Raw genomic sequence first — 22,869 nt, forward strand, 5'->3', positions numbered from 1 at the left:
CTCGAGTCGAGTTTCAAGCTGAACCAATTCTTATCGAATCGAGTCGAGCTCAGATAGGTTCGATTCAACTCGATTGATTTCCAGCCCATATATATATATACACTCACTAAAATTAAAAATATTATAAAAAATACATGGAGAGGTTTATTAAAAATAAATTAAAAAGTTAAGAAAAAATCTAAGTATAATTTTTTTTGTCGTTTAGTATATTTTTTTTTGAAGGAGTAGTTTTTTTTTTTGGTTACAAGGCTAAAATCTAACAAAAACAAAGGCAGAAGCCTAAGCTCTAGGAAAAGAGGTTCCTATGGCATCATTTCTAATTAAAACAAGAAGCTCATGAGGAGGAGAAGCATGGAGTAAGCATTCTTCATTCGATGAAGCTCCCAATTTGGCCATGAAGTCCGCACATTGGTTTCCTTCACGGAGACAATGATGAACGGAGAAATTGTGAGCAGATAGGAGGTCCTTTATATCCTGAATTAGGACAGCATAGGCATGGAAATTTGATGCTCGGCCTGTAATAAGATTAATGGAGAGGAGGGAGTCCGAGTAGCAAGCTAAATCCTCTATTCCCATAGATGCAGCCAAGAGAAAGCCGCGGTGAAGAGCAGTGAGTTCAGCTAACAGGATGTCTGTCGAATCCGGAATGAAGCCAGAGAAGCCAGAGAGGTAGAAACCAGCGTTGTTTCGAATGATACCACCAAATCCAGCACGAGTTGGAGAACCAAGGCAACTCCCGTCCACATTGAGGATGTGACAAAGATGATTATTTTGATTCCATCTCACCATACGGTCGGGAGGGGTGGCGTTAATCTTTTTAAAACTAGCCTCAATAACATTTACTGAATCCTGAATATGGAAACTGATACGAAATAATGGCCAAGTTTCATTGCTGATACACATCATGTTGCGGTGCCTCCAAGACCACCAAAGACCGGCGAGGAAGTTGCTTGCGCGAGACCCAGAAGAGAAGGTCTTAAGCCAGACTTGCACACAACCCTTAGTGAAGAAAGCAGTGTTATCGAAACCAATTTTGTGCCAGATCGATGTGGAGTATTTGCAGTCACGGACACAATGCAAGAAAGTTTCTTCATTTTCTCCACAACGCGAACAAGTTGCTGAGGCTGTCATATTTCTGCGATGAAGCAGGGATAAGGTAGGGATTGCATTATGACAGGCAAGCCAAATAAGGAACTTGTATTTTTCAGGAGCTTTCAGCCGCCAAATCCAAGACCAAGAAGTATCATTACTCGTTGTTTCTGAGAGGGAGAGAAGCCAGGAGTACCCGCTTTTGGTAGTGTAAACGCCATTCTTGTTATGGTTCCAAATGAGAGCATCTTCAATATGAGCATTGAATTTCATGTGAGAATTATTGATGGTGTCCGCCATGTGTTGAGGAAAGTTGGTGTAGAGAACATCAGTATGCTGGCCATCGGACGTGAAGACATCTTTGACAGAGAGATGGAGATCATGAATGTCGATGATAGGGACCAGGGAACCAAGTAAACCATGAGAGCTCCAATTGCTAAACCAGAAAGAGGAGGTGCCCGCTCCTGCACGCCAAGTATAACCAGCTTTGAGAATGTTTTTGGCTCGAACTATGGAAGACCATGAAGGAGAGCTGTTGCTAGTCACTTTGGCATCAAGCATGTTAGGACCGGTTAAATACTTATTAGAGAGGAGATTCACCCATAACTTATTGGTGGCTTGTACCATGTCCCAAACAAGTTTCCCAAGCAGACAAGTATTAGCATCTCTTGCTGAGCGAACACCCAAGCCACCAATATTCTTCGGTCTAGTAACTGTTTTCCAATTGACTAGGTGGATCCCTTTGTTATTAGAGCCCTTCCAGATGATATTACGGGTTGTTTGGTCTATACTATCACAGATATTCTGAGGAAGCCAATTAATCTGCATATAGTAAGTAGGGATGGAGGATAAAACAGAAGTTGCTAGAGTCAGTCTACCTGTTCTGTTTAGGAGTCTATTCTTCCAAGATGCAAGTCTGGTTTGCATTTTTTCAATAATAAAGTTAAAATCACTTCTTCTAGGTCGACCCTGAAGCATTGGAAAACCCAAGTACTTGCCAAGAGAAGTTGTGCTTTGAATACCAGAAATAGAAGTGAGGTTGTTGATTTTGCCATTTGGGGTGCCAGAAGAATATAATGCTCTAGACTTGGAAATATTAATTTTCAAACCTGATGCTCGACTGAACCTGTCAAATAAACTGGTGATGAAGTGAAGTTGGGAGCTTTTAGCCTTAGTAAAAAGAAGAACGTCATCAGCAAAGAGAAGATGGGATATCTGAGGCCCGTTGAAGAACATAATCATGAATAGAAACTGAAAGCTTTTCCATACACAGGATGAAGAGGTAGGGAGAAAGCGGGTCACCTTGCCTGAGTCCATGAGTGGGCTTGAAATGAGGCATCTTGTTTCCGTTCCATAAGATAGAGTAGTTGGCTGAGGAGACACAATGCATGATAAGCTTGATGGTAATGTTTGGAAAACCAAAATCATGTAGACAAGAGTTGAGGAACTCCCAATTAACATTGTCAAACGCTTTTTCCAAGTCAAGCTTGAAAGCTACACATCCCTTCTTTCTTTTGGATCTTTTCATGAAGTGGACAATTTCCTGCAAAACAACTGAGTTATCAGATGTGCCCCTACCAGGTAGGAAACTACTTTGATAGGGGCCAATAATATTATTAAGAAGAGGCCGCAGTCGATGAACTAAAACCTTTGTGATGATTTTGTAAACTATATTGCAAAGACTGATGGGTCTGAAATCTTTGTAAGTTTTGGGAGGATCAATTTTTGGGATTAGTGCAATGAGAGTGTTTGAGATCTTCGGATCAAAATGACCTGTTAGGAAGGCTATTTGGACAAGATGGTGGATGTCATCACCAACAATATGCCAGTATTGTTTGAAGAAAATGCAGTGGAAACCATCGGGTCCAGGGGCTTTGTAAGGTTTCATGGAGTTAAGGGCAGCAAAAACTTCATTTTTGGTAACAGGAGAGGTTAGAGAATTTTTACCGCTGTCATCAAGGACGGGGTGGCTTCCTTCATTGAAGGTTCGGTTATGAGGGGGCTGGTTGCCGCAAAAGAAATTTTTGAAATATTTTTGGGCTTCTTCTTGGAGAATAGCACTGTCAGAAGTTGTGATGCCATTTGGGAGCTGCAGCCTGTGAATTCTGTTTCGCTTTCTTCTGATGATAGTTTGAGCATGAAAAAAAGAAGTGTTTTTGTCACCAAACTTTACCCATTGTTCTCTTGACTTTTGGTACCACAACATTTCTTCTTGGAAGAGGATATGATTGTATTCTTGTTGCAGCTCTTTTTCAAGAAAAGTGTGTCGAGATGAGTCAACTCTTTCTAAATAGGATTGAACGCCCTTGAGTCTCCGTTCCACATGTTTTTTCCTTTGAAAAATGTTTCCAAAGACATCATGGTTGAAAGTGATTGAGTTCTCCATGACTTTGATTAGAGATGCAGTTGTGTTATGATTGTAAGTGGTCCAAGATTTTTGACCACATCAATATACTCACTGTGGTCTATCCAGGCTGCTTCAAAACGAAAGGGTCGGGGCCCTCTAGCAAGAGGGAGGCCGCCAAAACGGAGGAGGAGAGGATTGTGATCTGAATGCAATCTACAGAGGACTTCAACAAAAGCTTCAGGGAAGGAAAGACGCCAGTCAACATTAGCCAAACCTCTGTCAAGCTTTTTAGAGAGAATACGGATGCCATTGTTGTTTTTATGCCAAGTATAGCGACCACATGTTGTTGTAAGGTCGAGGAGGTTGCAATTGTTCATGAAGTTTGAGAAAGTGGCAGCTCTATTGTGATGGAAGATGCCGTCTCTTTGTTCACTGGGGAGGAGGGTCTCATTAAAATCACCTATGAGCATCCACGGTACGTCCATGGTATTGCTGATGTTCATGAGATAATTCCAGAGGTTGGGTCGCATGGAGTAGTTCGGGCTAGCATAGATGCAAGTGCAAGTAGTGTTAGCAGTACCTCGGCCAATGGAGAAGGTTATGGAGTACTGGTTAGAATCAAGAACAGTTGAGGAAATGTTGGTTGCAGAATGTTTGAGGAGCCAAATGCCTCCAGAATGACCATTTGCTTCAACAATGTGAACTGGAGTGTAGCCAATATTAGTCCAGAAGGATGAGAGTCGAGTAAAAGGTATGTGAGTTTCATAAATAGCCATGAAAGTTGGATTGTGCTTTCTTATCATATCTTTCAGTTGTCTTCTGGCATTGTTATTGTATGCCCCTCTGATGTTCCAAGAGAGGATTGAAGTATCTATCAGAGCATCCATAACAAGACTGGAAAACAAAAAGGTCCACAGAGATAGATACTTACATGTCCATGTCTTCATCACGTACACCAAGGTCATCATTATTCTTCATAGAAGCAATGCAATCATCAGTTGTGTCCTCACTGGTAACGTGATTGTGGCTAGCGATTGGGCTTTTTGGGTCACAGATGTCAACGGAGTGAACCTATTGGTTTTGTTGGTAACAGGTTTTGAGGAAATTAAGGTGGGGTTACTGGTTGACTACTTCTTTTTTCTTGTAACAAGCAGCCAATCTCCATGAAGCTCTTTAGTCCCTTCATCAATGCTAATTATATTGCCCTTAATTGCTGATAAATCATTTGGAACATAATTAACTGCCTTACCGTTACTGGATTCCGACATTAACTGTGACTGGTCGATGGTCTGGTTGATGTGTTGTGACGGTTGGCTGTCCTCTTGTTGGTTGTCGGCAGTCTGTTGTTGTGGTGTCTCGGGAGGGGCGGTTCTGGGGGGCGTGGTGCAGTTTCTACCCAGATGGCCGTAACACCCACAGTTGGTGCATATTAGGTGGAGGCCCTCATACTGAATTTTGTACCAATGTCCGTTCACCCAAATTTTTCCTACAACTGGCAGAGTGAGATCAATTTCGACACAAACTCTTGCAAATTTACCTCTTTCAACTTTCAGAGTGTTAGTGTCCACTTTGACTGGCCGACCAATTGCTGAAGCCATGGCTAGAAGAAAACTCTCGTCATAATAGACTAAATTTAAACCTGGAAAGCGAACCCACACGACCGTGCGTTCCACTTTGGCATTTGGAGAAGCAAATTCAGGTGACCAATGTGTGACTGCCAGACAATGGTCATATATTAACCAAGGGCCTCCAGTAACAACTTTCTCTTTGTCTGCTGCTTGATCAAACTTCACCATATAGAAACCGTTGTCGTTATCCATGATTTCGAAACCTCCTTGGAGTTTCCAAATTCTGTGCAGCCGATCTCTCATGGTGTTGTAACATAGGGTTTTGCCCAACAGCTTGACGACGAGGGCGTCTTTCCATGGTGTGCAGAGTTCCTGAAACACCGATGGTTCCAGATAAACCTTTGGGAGTAAACGTAAAAAAAAAGAGTAGTTAAGTATAAAATATTATTTCCTTAAAAAAAAAGTATAAAATATTATTTTTTTACAAAATTCAGTATAGAATATAATATATCTTATAATATGTAAAAAGAGTGTTATATTTTATTTGAATAATATAAAAACTAAAGAAGTCTAGGAAGAGTCCGTCAAAAAAAAAGTCTAGAAAGAGTTATATTTATTGTTTTTTTTTAGATAACTTTCTATATTTTTTTTCAAAAGATCTTTATATATTTATTGTTAAAAACAATGTTTTATATATTTATTGTTAAAAATTAAGAAAGGAAAGAACAGAATGTATATACGCGAGAGGACAAAACGACGTCGCGTTCTTCACTTCTATCCATACCCATTTTCCAGTTTGTCTTTCATCCCTCAAAACGACCAAACCCTTTGGTTTCTTGTTCGCTGCTCTTCCCCTCAAATCGATTTTGTTTCTGTTGTCCTCATGCCCCAAATCGATTTCAGATTTTGTTGACCTAACGCCCAAATTAATTTCATTTTCTATGTATTCACACCCAAATCGATTTGCCTCCAAACCCTTTGATTTCGTCGTTCACGCCCAAAATCATGATAGAAACGAAAACGTAGCTTTGAGAGTCGCTTGCATGCTTCGAGTTTGAGAAGTTGACGAAGAAACTAAATCTTGAGTTTGATTTTGCCGATAAGGCACAAATCATCTGCGACGGTTGCCTCAATTTATTCTCACTGTATGAAATCAATTGATTACTTAAATTTTACATCTATTCTCTTAAATTTCTGAGTAGTTCTTTCCAAAATTTTATGTGATATAAGGTATCCGGAGTCGTTCATGGCCCTGTCAGAGGAGACAGATCTGGTTGTGCAAGGATAATTGGTAAGTGGTGTTTAGTTTGCTGTTTTGAGGAGTTGTTTATTCTGCTCTTATAATGTTCTGTTTGCCTTTGTTTTTGGAGGGGAGTTTTGGATTAAGAATTCTGGTGTGACGATTTTGTGTGAGTTTTTAGTGAGTTTTCATGTTGTTATTGGTGAGTTTTATGTTTTCTGGTGTACTGTGGATGTGGTTTAGGTTGAAGACAGTCTTGTTCCTCATGAAATCTTAGGAGCATTTCCGTGTATTTTTTGTTACAAAGTATTGCTTATAAATAAGATTAGTTGTTTCAAACTAAAAGGAAAGTATCAGGGACGGCAATAACTCAAGTTCTCCTCTAATTCTAATGGTTGAAGCAACATCAATTTTCTAAAAGAATTTAAGGGTTGGAGTCTTCCCAACAAGTATAAAAAATACGCTAACAAAAGTTGGTGTGTATTATAATTATGTTAGCATGTAAGTGAATCCTCAATCATTCACATTATTTGTTTGTCAAGTGATTTTAATAAAATATTTTTGCTATAGAATACTTACGTTTGTAATTTATATAATTATGTGTTCTTTTCACCACCTTATATGTTAGTCTTAGTATAATTTATATTCGAAAAGGGTGCAGAGAGATAATCAAAGAGACTTGAATGATCATTTTATCAAACTCATTAGAGACAAACATAAATTGAGTAGTTATGTAAGTTTGTAACCTATTTTGACTTAGGCAATTGAAGGGAATTGGGAGGAAAATGAATGGGTAACTTGTTGTACCCTTTTTAATTTTTACTCTATATCTTTGAATAAAGTCTTTATGGTATGTTTTAAGTGTTTTTAAAATAGACGTATGATGAATATATTAATTATTTCACCTTGCACTCATACATTGTTATTTACCCTTTTATTTGATGATTTTTAGTTTTCAAAAACTGTTATTTTTTACAAATAAGAAGCTACGGTCGAATTTTTAATCAAGTTCAATATTTTTTCTTACAATTTGGCATATGTGCAGGGACTACGTTAATGACATTATAGTCGGGGGAATTAATGAAGGGGGTCTAGTTGCAGCGACCATTTTTATGCTTCAGCTGAGTTTAGTCCACTTGTGTATGTGATAGCGTAACAGCAGCATGACCATTTAGGTGTAGGCTTGAGGGCAGTTAAGATGCGCTGAAAGTGCAAGTATAGTTCTGCATCTTGAAGTCGAGGTTGTAGAAGCAGTGTTTGTATGCGGCATACGTGTAGTTGCTAAAATAAGGATAGACCAACATGAGTATAATTTTCATACTTCTCCTTGTATCTGAGTTGTATTTTGTAACAAATATATAATATGGTACACATTACTTTAATGTTTTATTGTATTTGAATTATAAGTGATATTCATTATAGCTAGCTCTATTTTCTTTTTGACTATTTTGAGTCTGTTTTGTCATTATAAATTTTATAGACTTTCTAAATTGTGAAATATGCTTGACGGGAGAGCTACTGTGATGATATTTTATTATAAGATTACCTTTTGCTACACTTCAGAAATGTGGTTTATAAGCTATGGGTACGTTTATTCGAGTACTCATACTTTCAGTTTTAGGCTACAATTAAAAAACGTCGCCTCTAGTACACCAGAAAAACGTCCTCTTTTCCAAGACTTTAAGGGACGATTATTGAAAGTGTCGCCAAAAGCGCAAGAAAAGCGTCCCCTTAGACTATAGGCAACGCTCGTATAAGAGACGCCTGAAAAACGTCCCCTATTGTCTTTGGCAACGATTTTCATAGTTCTGGCAACGTTTTTCAAGTGTTGTTAGAGGCAATAAATGGTGTAGTGAATTAGGGTAGAAATTAAATTAAAGGATTATGATCAAAGTCTAACCCCTTTACCTTAATTCTTCACAAACTCAAACTATGGCTTCTCTTTAGCTCCAATCCTTGAAGCTCTACCTCCCTCTAGCTCTCTCTAGCTTTCCTTCTTCAAACCCTTTCTTCTCTTGTCTTTCTATCTCTACCTCTTATCTCAAAATTGTGAAAATGATTATGTAACCCTATTTCCTCTAAAAACTAGAGTTTATTTAGGCTCTACATAATTGAGCTCAACTCACAATGTCTTAATGGGCCTAACCCATTCACTAAACCAATTCAAAATGTTTATACCCACTTAACGGTAAAATGTAATAATAACGGTCACCTATCGGTTATAAATAAATTACTACACTCTCCAGTAACTTAGTAAAATAATAACTCTCACTAAGCACTAAAAATAATCCTCAACAAAATTACTAAATTACCCTTACTCACAAAATGACCAAAATGCCCTTAAGTCCAAAATGACTAAAATACCCTTCTAACACCGAATTCTACAAAATACACACAGAGGCAAATAATCACATATGGGCATATATAAACACACATAAAATAATTAAATAAAATCTAGCGAAAAATCGGGCTGTTACAGTCCAAGCCCCTGGAATCTTTGGAATCAACACAATCATATTAGAATTAATGTTAGGGGGAAGCACACCACCTAAGAAGAATTCTTGAACAGAATGAACAACATCTATGCCAACAATGTCTCAAAAAGTTTTGTAAAAATGGCCACCAAACCCATCCGGACCTGGTGCCCCATCAGCATTAAGGGAAAACACCGCCTCCCTAATTTCATCATGAGAAGGAAAACTCAGCAGCATATTATTATCCACATCTGACACCAGAGAAGGAATGGTTTCATCCACCAGAGTATTCTGAGCACAATTGTTGTCCATGCTGAAAATTGCCTGAAAATAAGAGAGAATATGCAACTCTATAGCAGTGGGATCAGTTATAACATTGTCACCATCCTGTAAAAGTGAGATCGCTTTTGTCGCTGCCTGGATTTTAGAGACCCTGTGGAAATAGGCAGTGTTACGGTCACCACTAACAAATTGATGATTACGTGCTTTCTCTTTCCATAATTGTTCCTGGATATTTAGAGCTTTTGTTAGTAACAGTTGCGCCTCTAGGTCCACCTTCATTATCAATTAGATGTTGTATTCGATTTACTTCATCCATAGCAAGATTCACTTGTCTATCAACATCACCAAAAATTGTCTGGTTCCATATCTTGAAAGCATTTTTCACATTATGTAATTTAGACTATAACCGAACCATGCATTGACCTCTAACACTCTTCGACCAAGTGTCAAACACGAGCTGCCTACAACCATCATGAGATGTCCATGCCTTAAAAAATTTAAAGGGCGATGCATGCTTCACAGTGGAGTAAATAAGAGATAGCAAAATAGGATTATGATCAGATTGATGACGGATTAACGCTGAACAAGTAGAATTGCGCCAAAAATTGATCCATGCTTCATTACAAACCGCCCTGTCAAGTCTAAGAGCAACATTTTCGTTACCAAATCTACCATTTGTCCAAGTGTAAAATGAACCCAAAGTAGGCAGGTGATTTAGAATATTAGCATTAGTCCAGTTTAAAAAATCTTCACATGATAAAGGAGGAGGAGGGCGCCTACCCCTTTTCTCATGCGCGCCCAAAATAGCATTAAAATCTCCTATATAAAGCCACGGACCTTGGAAACAGCCTTGCAAATGAGTGAGATCAGCCCAAAGTTGTCGACGCTTCACATAATAAGTACTAGCATAAATTGCAGCAATATATACAGATGACTGATAACAAGAAATCTCCAAAGCAATGCATTGATCAGACACAAAAATAACAGTTGCAATTAATTCATTACCCCAAAGAGCCCATAGATTAGGAAGAAGAGGGCCCCTATTATTAATGCAATATTTAGACACGCCTATAGAAGGCCAATACCAGGTAGGAATTTGTGCAAAATTAACCATTTGTTCCGCCACAAAAATTAGAGAAGGTTTGTGGGATAAAAATAAATTTTTTAAAGCAAGCCGAGTGTCAGAGTTACTGATACCTCTAACATTCCAAAAGAGAATATTCATTGATCAATGGACTGGTTGACACCCCGTGCACGGGATTTAGGAGGCTGCTTTGAAAGTACATGTTGAACCTTAATTTTCTGTTTCTGATTCCTGGTAAGAACAGGTAGGGAAATGTTAGATGATTCAGCTGCTTCCACTGCTGTTCTTGCATCATACTCTCGGACTCTCTCCCATAAATCTAGACCATGCTGGATGTTCTTGCTAGGATGAACCTCTTGTTGCTGCATACCAACAACCTCTTGTTCATTAACCGTAGGCAAATTATCTGCAACCAAAGGTGATATACATATATGAGTTTTGCTAGAAGACACATTTTATGAAGGTGTCTTTTAGCAAAGTTATAACTAAAAAGTGGAAATCACACCTTGAAGTGTGGCTTGCTAAAAGACACATTCATGGGTGACTTCTAGCAAAACCCTCTATATATATATATATATATATATATATATATATATATATATATATATATATATATATATATATATATATATATATATATATATATATATATATATAAAAGGAAATTTGATATTTATGAATTGACTGTTATGTTACAAATGTTCATCATACTCCAATGGAGACAAATAGACTATAGAATCAATCATCAATTGCCATTTAAATTCAACCCAATTATTAGTGTTCGATCTCCAGCATAGATCATATGAACATCCTCAATCTTTATGTTTACCCTTCATGTAACCACTGCTCATTTATGTTTACATTTCATCTCCCCATCAACCCACCGTTACTAATTATATACTTCCCCTTGCTAACTACTATATATAATAGACTCTAAGCATGTGTCAGCATAACAATCCAAACTCGTTATAGATAGAGATTTAAACTTTTTCTTCTAATACTACGATGGCTTCCTCTCACAAAGTATTTGTTCGTGTTTCTCTAGCTCTAGTGTTCATTGCATTGAACTCATCAATATCTATAGTGGAGTCTAGGAAACTCTCTAATCCAAATTCCAATTTGATAAGCCTTGAAACAAGATTGAAGGTTAGTGGTGATGAGCCTTCTAATTGTTGGGAGTCACTATTTAAGCTTCAAGCATGTAGTGGTGAAATTATTACATTTTTTGTAAATGGTGAGACTTACTTGGGGAATGGTTGTTGCAAAGCAATTAGGGTTATTGGACATGATTGTTGGCCTAACGCAGGGCCGGCCCATAGCCCGTCGAGGCTGGGCTATGGCACCGGGCCTCAGATTTTTGGGGGCCCAAGATATTTTTTTTTTGGTATGTAAAGCACTAAATTATTAATTATATAAATCTAAAGCGAAAAATTTTCATGTTGGTCACAGTGCTGTGGTGGCGCGGCCTCTCATGTTTTAATGTGAGGTCATGGGTTCAAGTCCCTCTTGAGTCCTTTTTATTAATAATTTTCTTTTATAGTGCTTTATTTATTTTTTTGGGGCCTAAAATTCAATTATTTTTACATCCCTTAAGAGACTAAAACTGGGCCTACGAATTTGTTAAGACGGCCCTGGCCTAACGTTGTTGCATCACTTGGATTCACTAATGAAGAAACTGATGTATTGGAAGGTTATTGTGATGAGGTTGAGAATGTTCATTCACCACCACCTCCCACACCATTAGCATCATTGGTTAAGACTAAGAAGATTGTTCCATAATGGAATAATATTATGTAACTTTAGTCTTTTTTCAATCAACACGTAATAAAACGTTACCGGTATTTATTTTTTTATTTTTTTTACTTTTTATATTCAGCCTTGATTTACACTCTCTAAGAAACACAATTCATCAAATATATTCTAATTATTGGTGTTTAATTACAGATATTTTCCATCAAATTAACTAATGAAAAATATATTCAAGAACTGTACAAATTATTGAACAATGCTCTCACAATTATTAAAAAATGCTTTCAGATTTTTATTTATAATTTTGATAAACTTAATATCTACACCAATGTCACCATCTCACAAATTCAAGCTAAAAATTACATTTTGACTCGAGATAATGTGCAAACTTTTATCTAGTAGACCCACCTTTATATGAGGAAAATACATTGGTGACATTATGGTAACATTGGTAATCTATTGTATTTAACGGATAAAAGAATGATTGAAATAAATTATTTTGATGAGAGATAATGAATTATTATGCAAGAGATTGAGACAAAGCCACAAATAAAATTACCTCAACGTGGAAGCCCAACTTTCCAAACACACATCTTTTTAAGGTCTTGCTAATAAGAGCACTTGTTAAGGATTCAAAAATGACAACAATTGATAACTTTTATGTATAAAAAGTTGCTTTTTAATAATTCAATGTGTTGAATACAAAAATCTCATGATAAAATTTTAACTTTTTTTTTTGACAAACTTTAAACTTTTTATTAAGTGCCATAAGGGCACTTGTTAGCATTTTTCATCTTTTTATATGCACATATCAATATTTCTATAAACAAATACTCCCTCCGATCCTTTTGTCAAAAAAAAAATAAAAAAAAAATACTCCCTCCGATCTTATTTATAATAGACATTTGGGTGAACAAAAGTTGGAACCAGATACATCAACTTTTGGTGAACAAAATGTCACTAATAAATAAGACCGGATGGAGAAAAATATTTTGTGTAAGGGAAAGATTATCACAGCCTAATAAATAATTCTTGTGTTGTTTTGTCCAATGCTTTATTTTTAGTAGATCAAACGTACCCCAATGTTATCGTTGTGGTTAATTTGCGGAGGTTTAGTGTTCGTGTTTTTGTTGTATTGGAGGGTTTGGTTTTTCTCTTTTCGGTTTAGTTTCTGTAGGGTGGGGACTTTGTACCTAGGGTTGGTCTTTGCTTTTGATATTTTCGATGGAAAGATGGAGATTTTGGTTTTGGAGACGTTGTGGAAATGGATCATAAGTATGAAGGGATGTGGGATCCCGTCGATTGCATGAATCGGTAGTTTGGAGGTTGTTTCTTGTTCTGGGTTGTAGTTTTATCAAAAAGGGTTTTAGTTTGTTGGTGTTGGTTTGGCAGGCGATTTTTCCAAATGAGCCTTTAGGTGTGGAGGGTGGCATTGTAGTTTTTTGGTGTTATGTTGTTGATATGATTTTCTAGGTGGTGTTTTGTGTTTTTGGTTGTGTCTGTTTTTTTTTTGCCATTAGATTGTCTTAGATTCGAGGGGTAGCTGATTAGGTGTGTGGGTGGTCAAGTGCTTCAATAATATTTTTCATTAACCCATTGCGGTTGGTATAGTGGTGTTGACTTGGAACCTTTGAGTGTGTCCATCTCACGGTCCCATGTTTGATTCTTCTTGGTGTGAATTTGGTGGAGTAGTTTGGCTTCTTAGAAAAAAAAATATTTTTTTTCCCTTCTAAAAAGTAAATATATATCAACATTGTTGGTTGAAGTACACTTTACAATATTTTTTTCTCTTTTATTCCAAGCAAATCCTTTGTTGGGGGTAGTCAACATTTTTTTTGGGCATTATTAATCAAAGCATGTATTAGTTAATTTAATCTCTAAACAAAAATAAACAAGGTGAGTTGATCTAAAAGCTAATTACAATTAGAAAATAAGTGATTAAAAACACAAAAAACTTAAAGATGGCAAAAGAGATAATAGTAATGACTACAGAATCATGAGCTCTTAGTTTATTTTCTCTGCTCATGGTGATCCTAACACGTTATTTCTAACACCCTCAAACCCAACATACAATATTTAATAATAAAATCAACAGATAATCACATAAGTTCAAGGTGCTACGTCATCAATAAACCCAAAACATGCAAATGTTATCAATATCATCAACAGTTGCAGCGGAAATAACATCTCAGACATCATAAAGTCATAATCTCATATACTTCAACAAAGTGAACTAAATGGCTCCTCAACATAAAATCTATAAGGTAAAAATAGACTTCATGACACCCTAATCAAAGCACTGCTACTAGGAGTCCAAAATAAAAGCATAGGAAGGAATGAGTATGCATCAAGCCGTCCTCGAGAACTCACGTCGATCAAGCATCCTCGACCTGTACGTCTATACCACGAGGATGCAGGCGACCAAAAAGTCATTGGAGGATAAGATATACGTTCAACATAAAGAATATACCAACTCAAGTATATTATTTCATGATAAATACACACACACACACACACACACACACACACACACACAAATACATATGTTTATTTATTTATTTCCTAACAATATTATTATCAGATGTCATCTCATTTAACCAATTAAATAATACAACATCTCTCAATTCATCATCATAAATATAGAAAGTATTCACATCGTCCTTTTATCACCAAGTCGTTTATGCATCATTCACATTTCATCACCATCATCACAATTATACAATTATCACCAAAAACACACATAGCCATGTATACATCTTCGCATAGATTCACATAATCAAATACAAGACTCTCACATAGACTCATATGAATGCAATGCTTTATACGACTCTACGTGCATATGGTACCACTTTGGATATCGGAGGTCTGTTACCGAGTGACTCTTGTAACATCCTGTTATTAGCTAGAATTATTTTAATTAATTATTAAATGTGTTTATATGTGCTTTTGAGTGATTATTTGCCTCTGTATGTAAATAATTTGGGATTAGTGAAATTTTAGCCTAGAGGTATTTTGGTCATTTTGGAGGTTAAAGGTATTTTGGTCAATTGGCTAGCGAGGGTAAATTAGTAAGTTCATTACAAAGATTATTTTAGCGTTTTAGTGAGAATCGTTATTTTTACTAAGTCACTAGTGAATATGGTTAATTAATTACAGCTGGTAATTATTTGGTTTTAACGGTTTAAGTGAGTAGTAACATTTGTGAATTAGTTAGTATAGATGTTGTGCCCATTATGACAATTAGAAACTTAGCCCAATTGGTTGGTGGTATATAAACATAATACTTAAGAGAAAATTAGGTTTTGACATTCATTCACTTCACAAAATATTTTGAGAAAGGTAGAGAGAGAAAATGGATATTGACTTGGAGAAGAGGAAGCTAGAGGGAGAACTTGGGGTTTCAAGAACTAGGGGCTAAAATGAGGCCAAAGTTGGTGCTAGAGAAGAGGTAAGGGGGATAGAATCTTCATCAATTAAGCTCTAACTCATTCTTTTCAATTATGTGAATAAGTGCTTATTGTGTTAATTGTGGTTTTTGTGATTTGTTGATGACGAAATTTGTGCTCATAATTCATGTGAATTTATGGATATGATAAACTTCATGAAATTGATATGTTATGTGCTTAAAATTCATGGTTGTTGTTGTTGATAAGTGGTTTTGATGATTTTTGATTATTTGAATGAAACTCGTGAATTGATGAGTGCTTATTTTTGAAAAATGTTTAAATTCACTTCGTAAATGTTTATACATGATTGTATGTTGATGGGGTTTGGGTTGGTGTGGTTGTTTTGAATTTGAATGAAAATTGAGAAAATTGATGGTTTTGGTGAAAAATGATCTAAGTGATGATTTTCATGTGAATAGGTGTTTTGATTTCATGTTTGTGATGTTTTTGATTGCCTTTAAAAGTATATAATCTAGTAAACAAGTTTTAGGGACGAATTTGGGGTCAAGGGGGATCAAAAATGGGATTTTGTGTGAAAATTTGAGGGTTTCCCAAGAGGAAAATCCAAGAACAGGGTGATCTGTTCTGGTGTGACTCACTAGGTGCTTATATGTGCTTGTGTGTGATTAAATTATTAAATGTGTTTATATGTGCTTGTGTGTGATTAAATTGGGATTAATGTATTTTTAGCCTAGAATAGTTTTTGGTCATTTTGGAGGTTAAGGGTATTTTAGTCATTTGGCTAGTGAGGGTATATTAGTGGTTTCATTAGAAAGATTATTTTAGCGTTTTAGTGCGGATTGTTATTTTTACTAAGTTACTAGTGAATTCGGTTAATTCATTACAGTTGGTAATTGTAACACCCTATTTCTAATAAGCGGTAAAACGCGCGAATATACTAACATATTCTAGAAATAGATGCTACGTCTTTGAATAAACCACAAATCATACATGCATAAAGATCATGTTACACAACATAGCAGCGGAACAACATATAATTCATAAACATATCTGGATCTTCAAACTAAATACAACTGTATCCTCCAAATCTCAAATAACAGAATATCTCAACAACTCCAAAATACAAAGTCAAATAAACAACATGCAATGACTATCCTAGATCAGAGCCCTAATCTAGACACTTGCATGAAAAAGAGGAAATCCACTCCTCGGCATCAACAAGCAACACTAAGCATCCTGCACTCCATCTACCCGTCCATACAGAAAGGTAGGTGGTAAACCACTGAGGGTTAGCATTACATCATCATAATCCATATAAGATTAATAAGAACTTTGGAAATGAAAGATATAATCAAGGATAAAGAATGACAATCCATACATAGTTCCACAATATTCACAACATGTAATAATCCAAGATCATTCAATATCATCATATCAAGTTCATATCCACAAGTGTATCTTACACATATCACAACCTCACCTTGTCAATCAACAATTAACAATTCAATCCGCAAGTACAATTAGCAATAATCAACCATCAACCACATCTTAATGCAATTCAATCCACCAACAGTTTATGCAATGTCTCTAGACTCATCTAGATGCATGTGGTACCAAAACACCTCAAGGTCGTCACCTTTGATGCAACAAAAACATCGTAATCACCTCCATTGGATATATAATCCACCACCATCAGTCATGTATGCATGAACATATGACTCAACTACAAATGCATATGTTCACACAAACAATAATCACCTCACCATCACCATTACTTGTATATATGCAATCATTAACAATTCACCATCACATATCATATATACAATCACCAACCACATCCAAAAATCACACAACATATAATTGTCACATAATTACAACACCAATCATCTCCATATAACATATAATAACTTTCCATAAAGGATTCACAGTCAATTGATTCTCAAAAGTCATCTTTAGTCAAGTTCGTCTCTCAAAATCACAACATTAAATTAATTGAACATTTGAGTCAAAACCAAGTAAACAAGCTCAATTGCCTATGCCTTGTATTCTCACAATTCACATATGTGTGCAGTAGAGGGTACATAAGCATTTCATCGGCCAAATGCGACGAATTCACGAAAAACCCAAAGTTCGTCTCATTTTATCATTTTTCACAAAATTTTCCATTTTCAAAGCAAAACAAGTTCAAACTTGATGGAACCAATCACAACCATTTTTAGAAATCATATAAACAATATACAACTTTAATCCCACCTCAAATTCCGGAGAAAAACGAGTTTTCGGAAAAATCAACGTTTGAACCGTTGTTATAAAAGTTAGACGATTTTCACAAATTCAAGTCCAAACCAAATCAAATCATGTTCCAGTAGGATTAAAGGCATAAACAGAGGTTAATTAAGTCCAAAGAAACATTTTAGAAGTATCGGATTGGTCCCCAAGTGCTCGAAAACAAAAATCAAAATTTGCTGAACTGAGGCTAGGACGCGAAAGCGTCCTCTGCACGCTTAAGCGTCCTAGTTCCAGAAACTCCTGGAACAGCACGCTTTTGGGACGCTTCTGGGACGCTGATGGGATGCTTAAGCGTCCTAAGCACGCGAAAGCGTCCTACATCAGATTCCCAGAACTCAGTTACGGGTTCTAACCCAAATTCATCCCAAAATCCCATTTTCAATCCCCCAAATCACCAAAACAAGTTCCAGAAAGTGTTTATTGGTCAAAATAGGTTCAATACACTTAAACACATACAAGTTTTGGAATTAAATCATCAACATAACCAAATTCACCAATTTCTCAATTCATTCTCAATTTTCAACAACAATATCAAATCTCATCATTAATTCACCAATCTTGATACCCAAAGTACCAATTCAACAACAACATGTTCCAAATCAATAACAACAACTAATGAACACAAATTCATGCATAATTCAACATCACAACATCAATTCTCATCAAACTTGCTCAAGAACACAAAACACCAACAACTATGCATTTGAACATGTTAATTCACATACTAACATGCAATTATCACATAAATCTTGTTCTCAAACATAACAACAACAATTATGCACGAATTTGACAACAATTAGGTTCAATTAATCAATTCAACAAAAATGGGTAAAGAGAAAAAAAAATGAATTATGGTTGAAACCTAACCCCCTTACCTCTAGCACCAAGAATCTCTAACCCAAGCTTCATTTGAGCTCCTAGATGATGAATCCCCTATTCAAGCTCTAACCCTTGTTCTTCCCTCTAGCCTCTTTCTCTTCTCTTCTCAAATGAAATGAAAATGTTTGTAAAACCTAGTTTTACCAACAACTAGAGTTTATATACTAGCTCTACTCAATTGGGCTTATTTCTTAAACCTTAATGGGCCTAACCCATTTCTATTCTAACACTCAAAATGTCACTACTCACTTACCGGTAAAATATAACACTAACGGTCACTTAACGGTAAATAAAATAATTACTACACCCTCTAGCAATTAGTAAAATAAAATCCTCACTAAGCACTAAAAATAACTTTCTGAAAAATTACAAAATTGCCACTGCCCTCAAAATGACCAAAATGCCCCTAAGCCCAAAATGACTAAAATACCCTTCTAACACCGAACTCTACGAATCCCAACCAAAAATACACACAGAGACAATTAATCACATAAGAGCACATAGAACACACATAAATAAATAATAAAATAAATCTAGCGAAAAACGGGCTGTTACAACTCTTCCCCACTAAAAAGAATTTTCGCCCTCGAAAATTACCTGAAGGAAACAACTCTGGATACGCAACCCTCATCCTACTCTCCGATTCCCAAGTGGCACTCTCACCGGTTGGTCCAATCCACATCACTTTAACCAAAACGACTTCCTTGCCACGCAAACGTTTCACTTCACGATCCTCAATCCTAACCGGCCAAGTCTCAACGGTTAAATTATCCCTTACTTCCAAATCATCCACTTGAATCACATGGGACGCATCATACACATATTTCCTCAACTGAGATACATGAAACACATCATGAAGATTCGACAAAGATGGCGGTAACGCAATCCGATACGCTACAACCCCAACCTTTTCAACAATCTCAAAAGGTCCAACAAAACGAGGAGTCAACTTCCGACACTTCAAAGCACGTCCAACACCAGTTACAGGATTCACTCTCAAAAACACATGATCACCAACCTGAAATTCGATGTCCTTCCTCCTCTTATCATGATAACTCTTCTGCCTACTCTGAGACGCTCTCATCTTCTCTTGAATCATCTTAACCTTCTTGGTCGTCTCTTGCACAACTTCCGGTCCTAACAAAGCACTTTCTCCTGACTCATACCAACACGAAGGAGTTCTACACCTCCGACCATACAAAACCTCAAACGGTGCCATCCTGATACTAGAATGAAAACTGTTGTTGTAAGTGAACTCAATCAACGGTAAACATTCAATCCAACTGACACCTTGCTCCAACACACAAGCTCTCAACAGATCTTCCAAACTCTGAATAGTCCTCTCCGTCTGACCATCAGTCTGAGGATGATAAGCAGAACTCAATCTCAACTTAGTTCCCAAAGCATCTTGCAAACTCTCCCAAAACTTAGAAGTAAACCTCGGATCCCGATCTGACACAATACTAGAAGGAACACCATGCAATCTAACAATCTGCTCAATGTGGATCTCAGCCAACTTTGCCACAGACATACCAGTCTTAATAGGAACAAAATGTGCCGACTTCGTCAATCGATCGACAATCACCCAAATAGAATCAAAACCCTTAACAGTCTTCGGCAAAGCTCCAACAAAGTCCATAGAGATACTATCCCACTTCCACTCTGGCACAAACAACGGTTGCATCAAACCCGACTGTTTCTGATGTTCAATCTTAGACTTCTGACACACCAAACAAGCATACACAAACTCTGCAATATCCTTCTTCATCCCAGGCCACCAAAACAACTTCTTCAAATCTTGATACATCTTAGTCGCTCCCGGATGAATACTCAAACTACTTTTGTGACCTTCTTCCAAAATCTGCTTCTTAAGCTCAAGTACACTTGGCACACAAACACGATCACGAAACATCAAAACACCGTTCTCATCCAATCTAAAGTCTCCACCTTTGCCTTGATTAACCAACACCACTCGATCTACAAGTTCCAAATCTTCCTTCTGACCATTCTTGATCTCCTCCAGAATATTACTTGTCAGCTTCAACATTCCCAACCTCACACCATCCGGTGTTAACTCACTAACCAAACTCAAGTCTCGAAATTGCTCAATCAACTCCAACTCCTTTACCATCAAAGCAGACATATGCAACGACTTCCTACTCAAAGCATCAGCAACAACATTGGCCTTTCCAGGATGATAGCTCAACTGGAAGTCAAAATCCTTAAGATACTCTAACCATCTCCTCTGCCTCATATTCAACTCCTTCTGGTCAAACAAGTACTTCAAACTCTTATGATCACTGAACACTTCAAACTTAGAACCATACAGATAATGCCTCCAAATCTTCAACACATACACCACGGCCGCTAATTCCAAGTCATGAGTCGGATAATTCTTCTCATGCACTTTCAACTGCCTCGAAGCATTAGCCACAACCTGACGATTCTGCATAAGCACACCACCAAGACCCATCTTAGAAGCATCACAATACACAACAAACAATTCCTTCGGATTCGGCAAAATCAACACTGGAGCTGACGTCAACCTCTTCTTCAACTCTTGGAAACTATTTTCACACTTAGCATCCCAAACATAAGCTTGTCCTTTCCGAGTCAACTGCGTCAATGGCAACGCCAACTTAGAGAATCCCTCAATGAACCTCCGATAATAACCTGCCAATCCAAGGAAGCTTCTAACCTCAAAAACAGACTTAGGTGATTCCCATTGCAACACTGCATCAACCTTCGACGGATCCACCGCAATACCACCTTTAGAAATCACATGACCAAGGAAACTCACTTCCCGCAACCAAAACTCACACTTTGACAACTTAGCAAACAACTTATTCTCCTTCAAAACTTCCAACACAATCCTCAAATGCTCGGCATGTTCTTCTTCAGACTTCGAATATACCAAAATATCATCTATAAACACCACCACAAAACGGTCCAGAAAAGGATGAAATATTCTATTCATATACTCCATGAAGACACCTGGCGCATTAGACACTCCAAATGGCATCACAGAATACTCATAGTGTCCATACCTCGTTCTGAACGCAGTTTTGGATATATCTTCCGCCTTCACTCTAATCTGATGATATCCTGATCTCAAATCAATCTTGCTGAACACTTCTGCACCAACCAACTGATCCATCAAATCATCAATCCTCGGAAGCGGATACCGATTCTTGATTGTCACCTTGTTCAACTGCCGATAATCCACGCACAACCTCATGCTTCCATCTTTCTTCTTAACCAACAACACAGGAGCTCCCCACGGCGAAACACTTGGCCTGATAAACTGTTTCTCCAACAACTCTTCCAACTGCTTCTTCAACTCTCCCAACTCTGATGCAGACATCCGATACGGCGCAATCGAAATAGGACTCGTTCCAGGCACCAAATCAATTGCAAACTCAACCTCTCTCTGGGGTGGTAACTCTGTAATGTCGTCCGGAAAAACTTCTGGAAATTCTTGCACTACCGGCAAATCACCAACTCCTTTCTCACTACTTTCCTTCAAGGAAGCAAACATCATGAACACACTAGCTTCACCATCCAAGGACTTCTTCACTTGCTCCGCGGTTAAGAACCTTCCGCCTTCTTCAGCTACCGGTTTAGAAAACGTTACACTCTTGGTCAAACAATTAATGTTAACACCAAAAGTCAACATCCAATCCATACCAAAAATCACGTCCATATGCTTCAACGGAAGACACATAAGATCCAACTCAAAATCAACAAGAACCTTAACACAAACCACAACCAACTGAGCTTCCGCAGCCAAAGATACCTTCCCTTGCCAGACCCAACGAACCTGAAACAACCTGCTACTCCCCCACTACGCTCAAACCCACCTAAAAGAACGGAACAACACAACAAGTACCGACAGTACTCCCGTACATGTCGCATACCACAGGGAATTCAGCGGGTTTTGGTCTGGACAAGACCGACCACGGCTCTGATACCAACTTGTAACTCCCTATTTCTAATAAGCGGTAAAACGCGCGAATATACTAACATATTCTAGAAATAGATGCTACGTCTTTGAATAAACCACAAATCATACATGCATAAAGATCATGTTACACAACATAGCAGCGGAACAACATATAATTCATAAACATATCTGGATCTTCAAACTAAATACAACTGTATCCTCCAAATCTCAAATAACAGAATATCTCAACAACTCCAAAATACAAAGTCAAATAAACAACATGCAATGACTATCCTAGATCAGAGCCCTAATCTAGACACTTGCATGAAAAAGAGGAAATCCACTCCTCGGCATCAACAAGCAACACTAAGCATCCTGCACTCCATCTACCCGTCCATACAGAAAGGTAGGTGGTAAACCACTGAGGGTTAGCATTACATCATCATAATCCATATAAGATTAATAAGAACTTTGGAAATGAAAGATATAATCAAGGATAAAGAATGACAATCCATACA

The 22,869-nt window shown here is 37.2% G+C and overlaps 2 protein-coding genes across 2 annotated transcripts; both read right to left on the reverse strand.

Annotated features, from left to right (window-relative positions):
• Positions 1-4,563: 4,563 nt before the first annotated feature.
• Positions 4,564-5,256, reverse strand: LOC146937999 (uncharacterized). The gene has a single exon (XM_085749562.1). The coding sequence runs from the start codon at positions 5,254-5,256 to the stop codon at positions 4,564-4,566; it is 693 nt and encodes a 230-aa protein (XP_085605688.1).
• A 3,585-nt stretch (positions 5,257-8,841) lies between these two features.
• Positions 8,842-10,114, reverse strand: LOC146938000 (uncharacterized). Its single transcript, XM_085749564.1, has 3 exons — positions 9,413-10,114; positions 9,308-9,367; positions 8,842-9,225 (listed from the first exon to the last, which is right to left on the reverse strand). Exons 1-3 carry the CDS (start codon positions 10,112-10,114, stop codon positions 8,842-8,844), a joined length of 1,146 nt encoding a protein of 381 aa, XP_085605690.1.
• Positions 10,115-22,869: the final 12,755 nt, after the last annotated feature.

This window comes from Medicago sativa, chromosome 3, assembly GCF_051527215.1.
Source record: "Medicago sativa cultivar Bolivia chromosome 3, Bolivia_mono, whole genome shotgun sequence".
NCBI classification, from domain to species: Eukaryota; Viridiplantae; Streptophyta; class Magnoliopsida; order Fabales; family Fabaceae; genus Medicago; species Medicago sativa.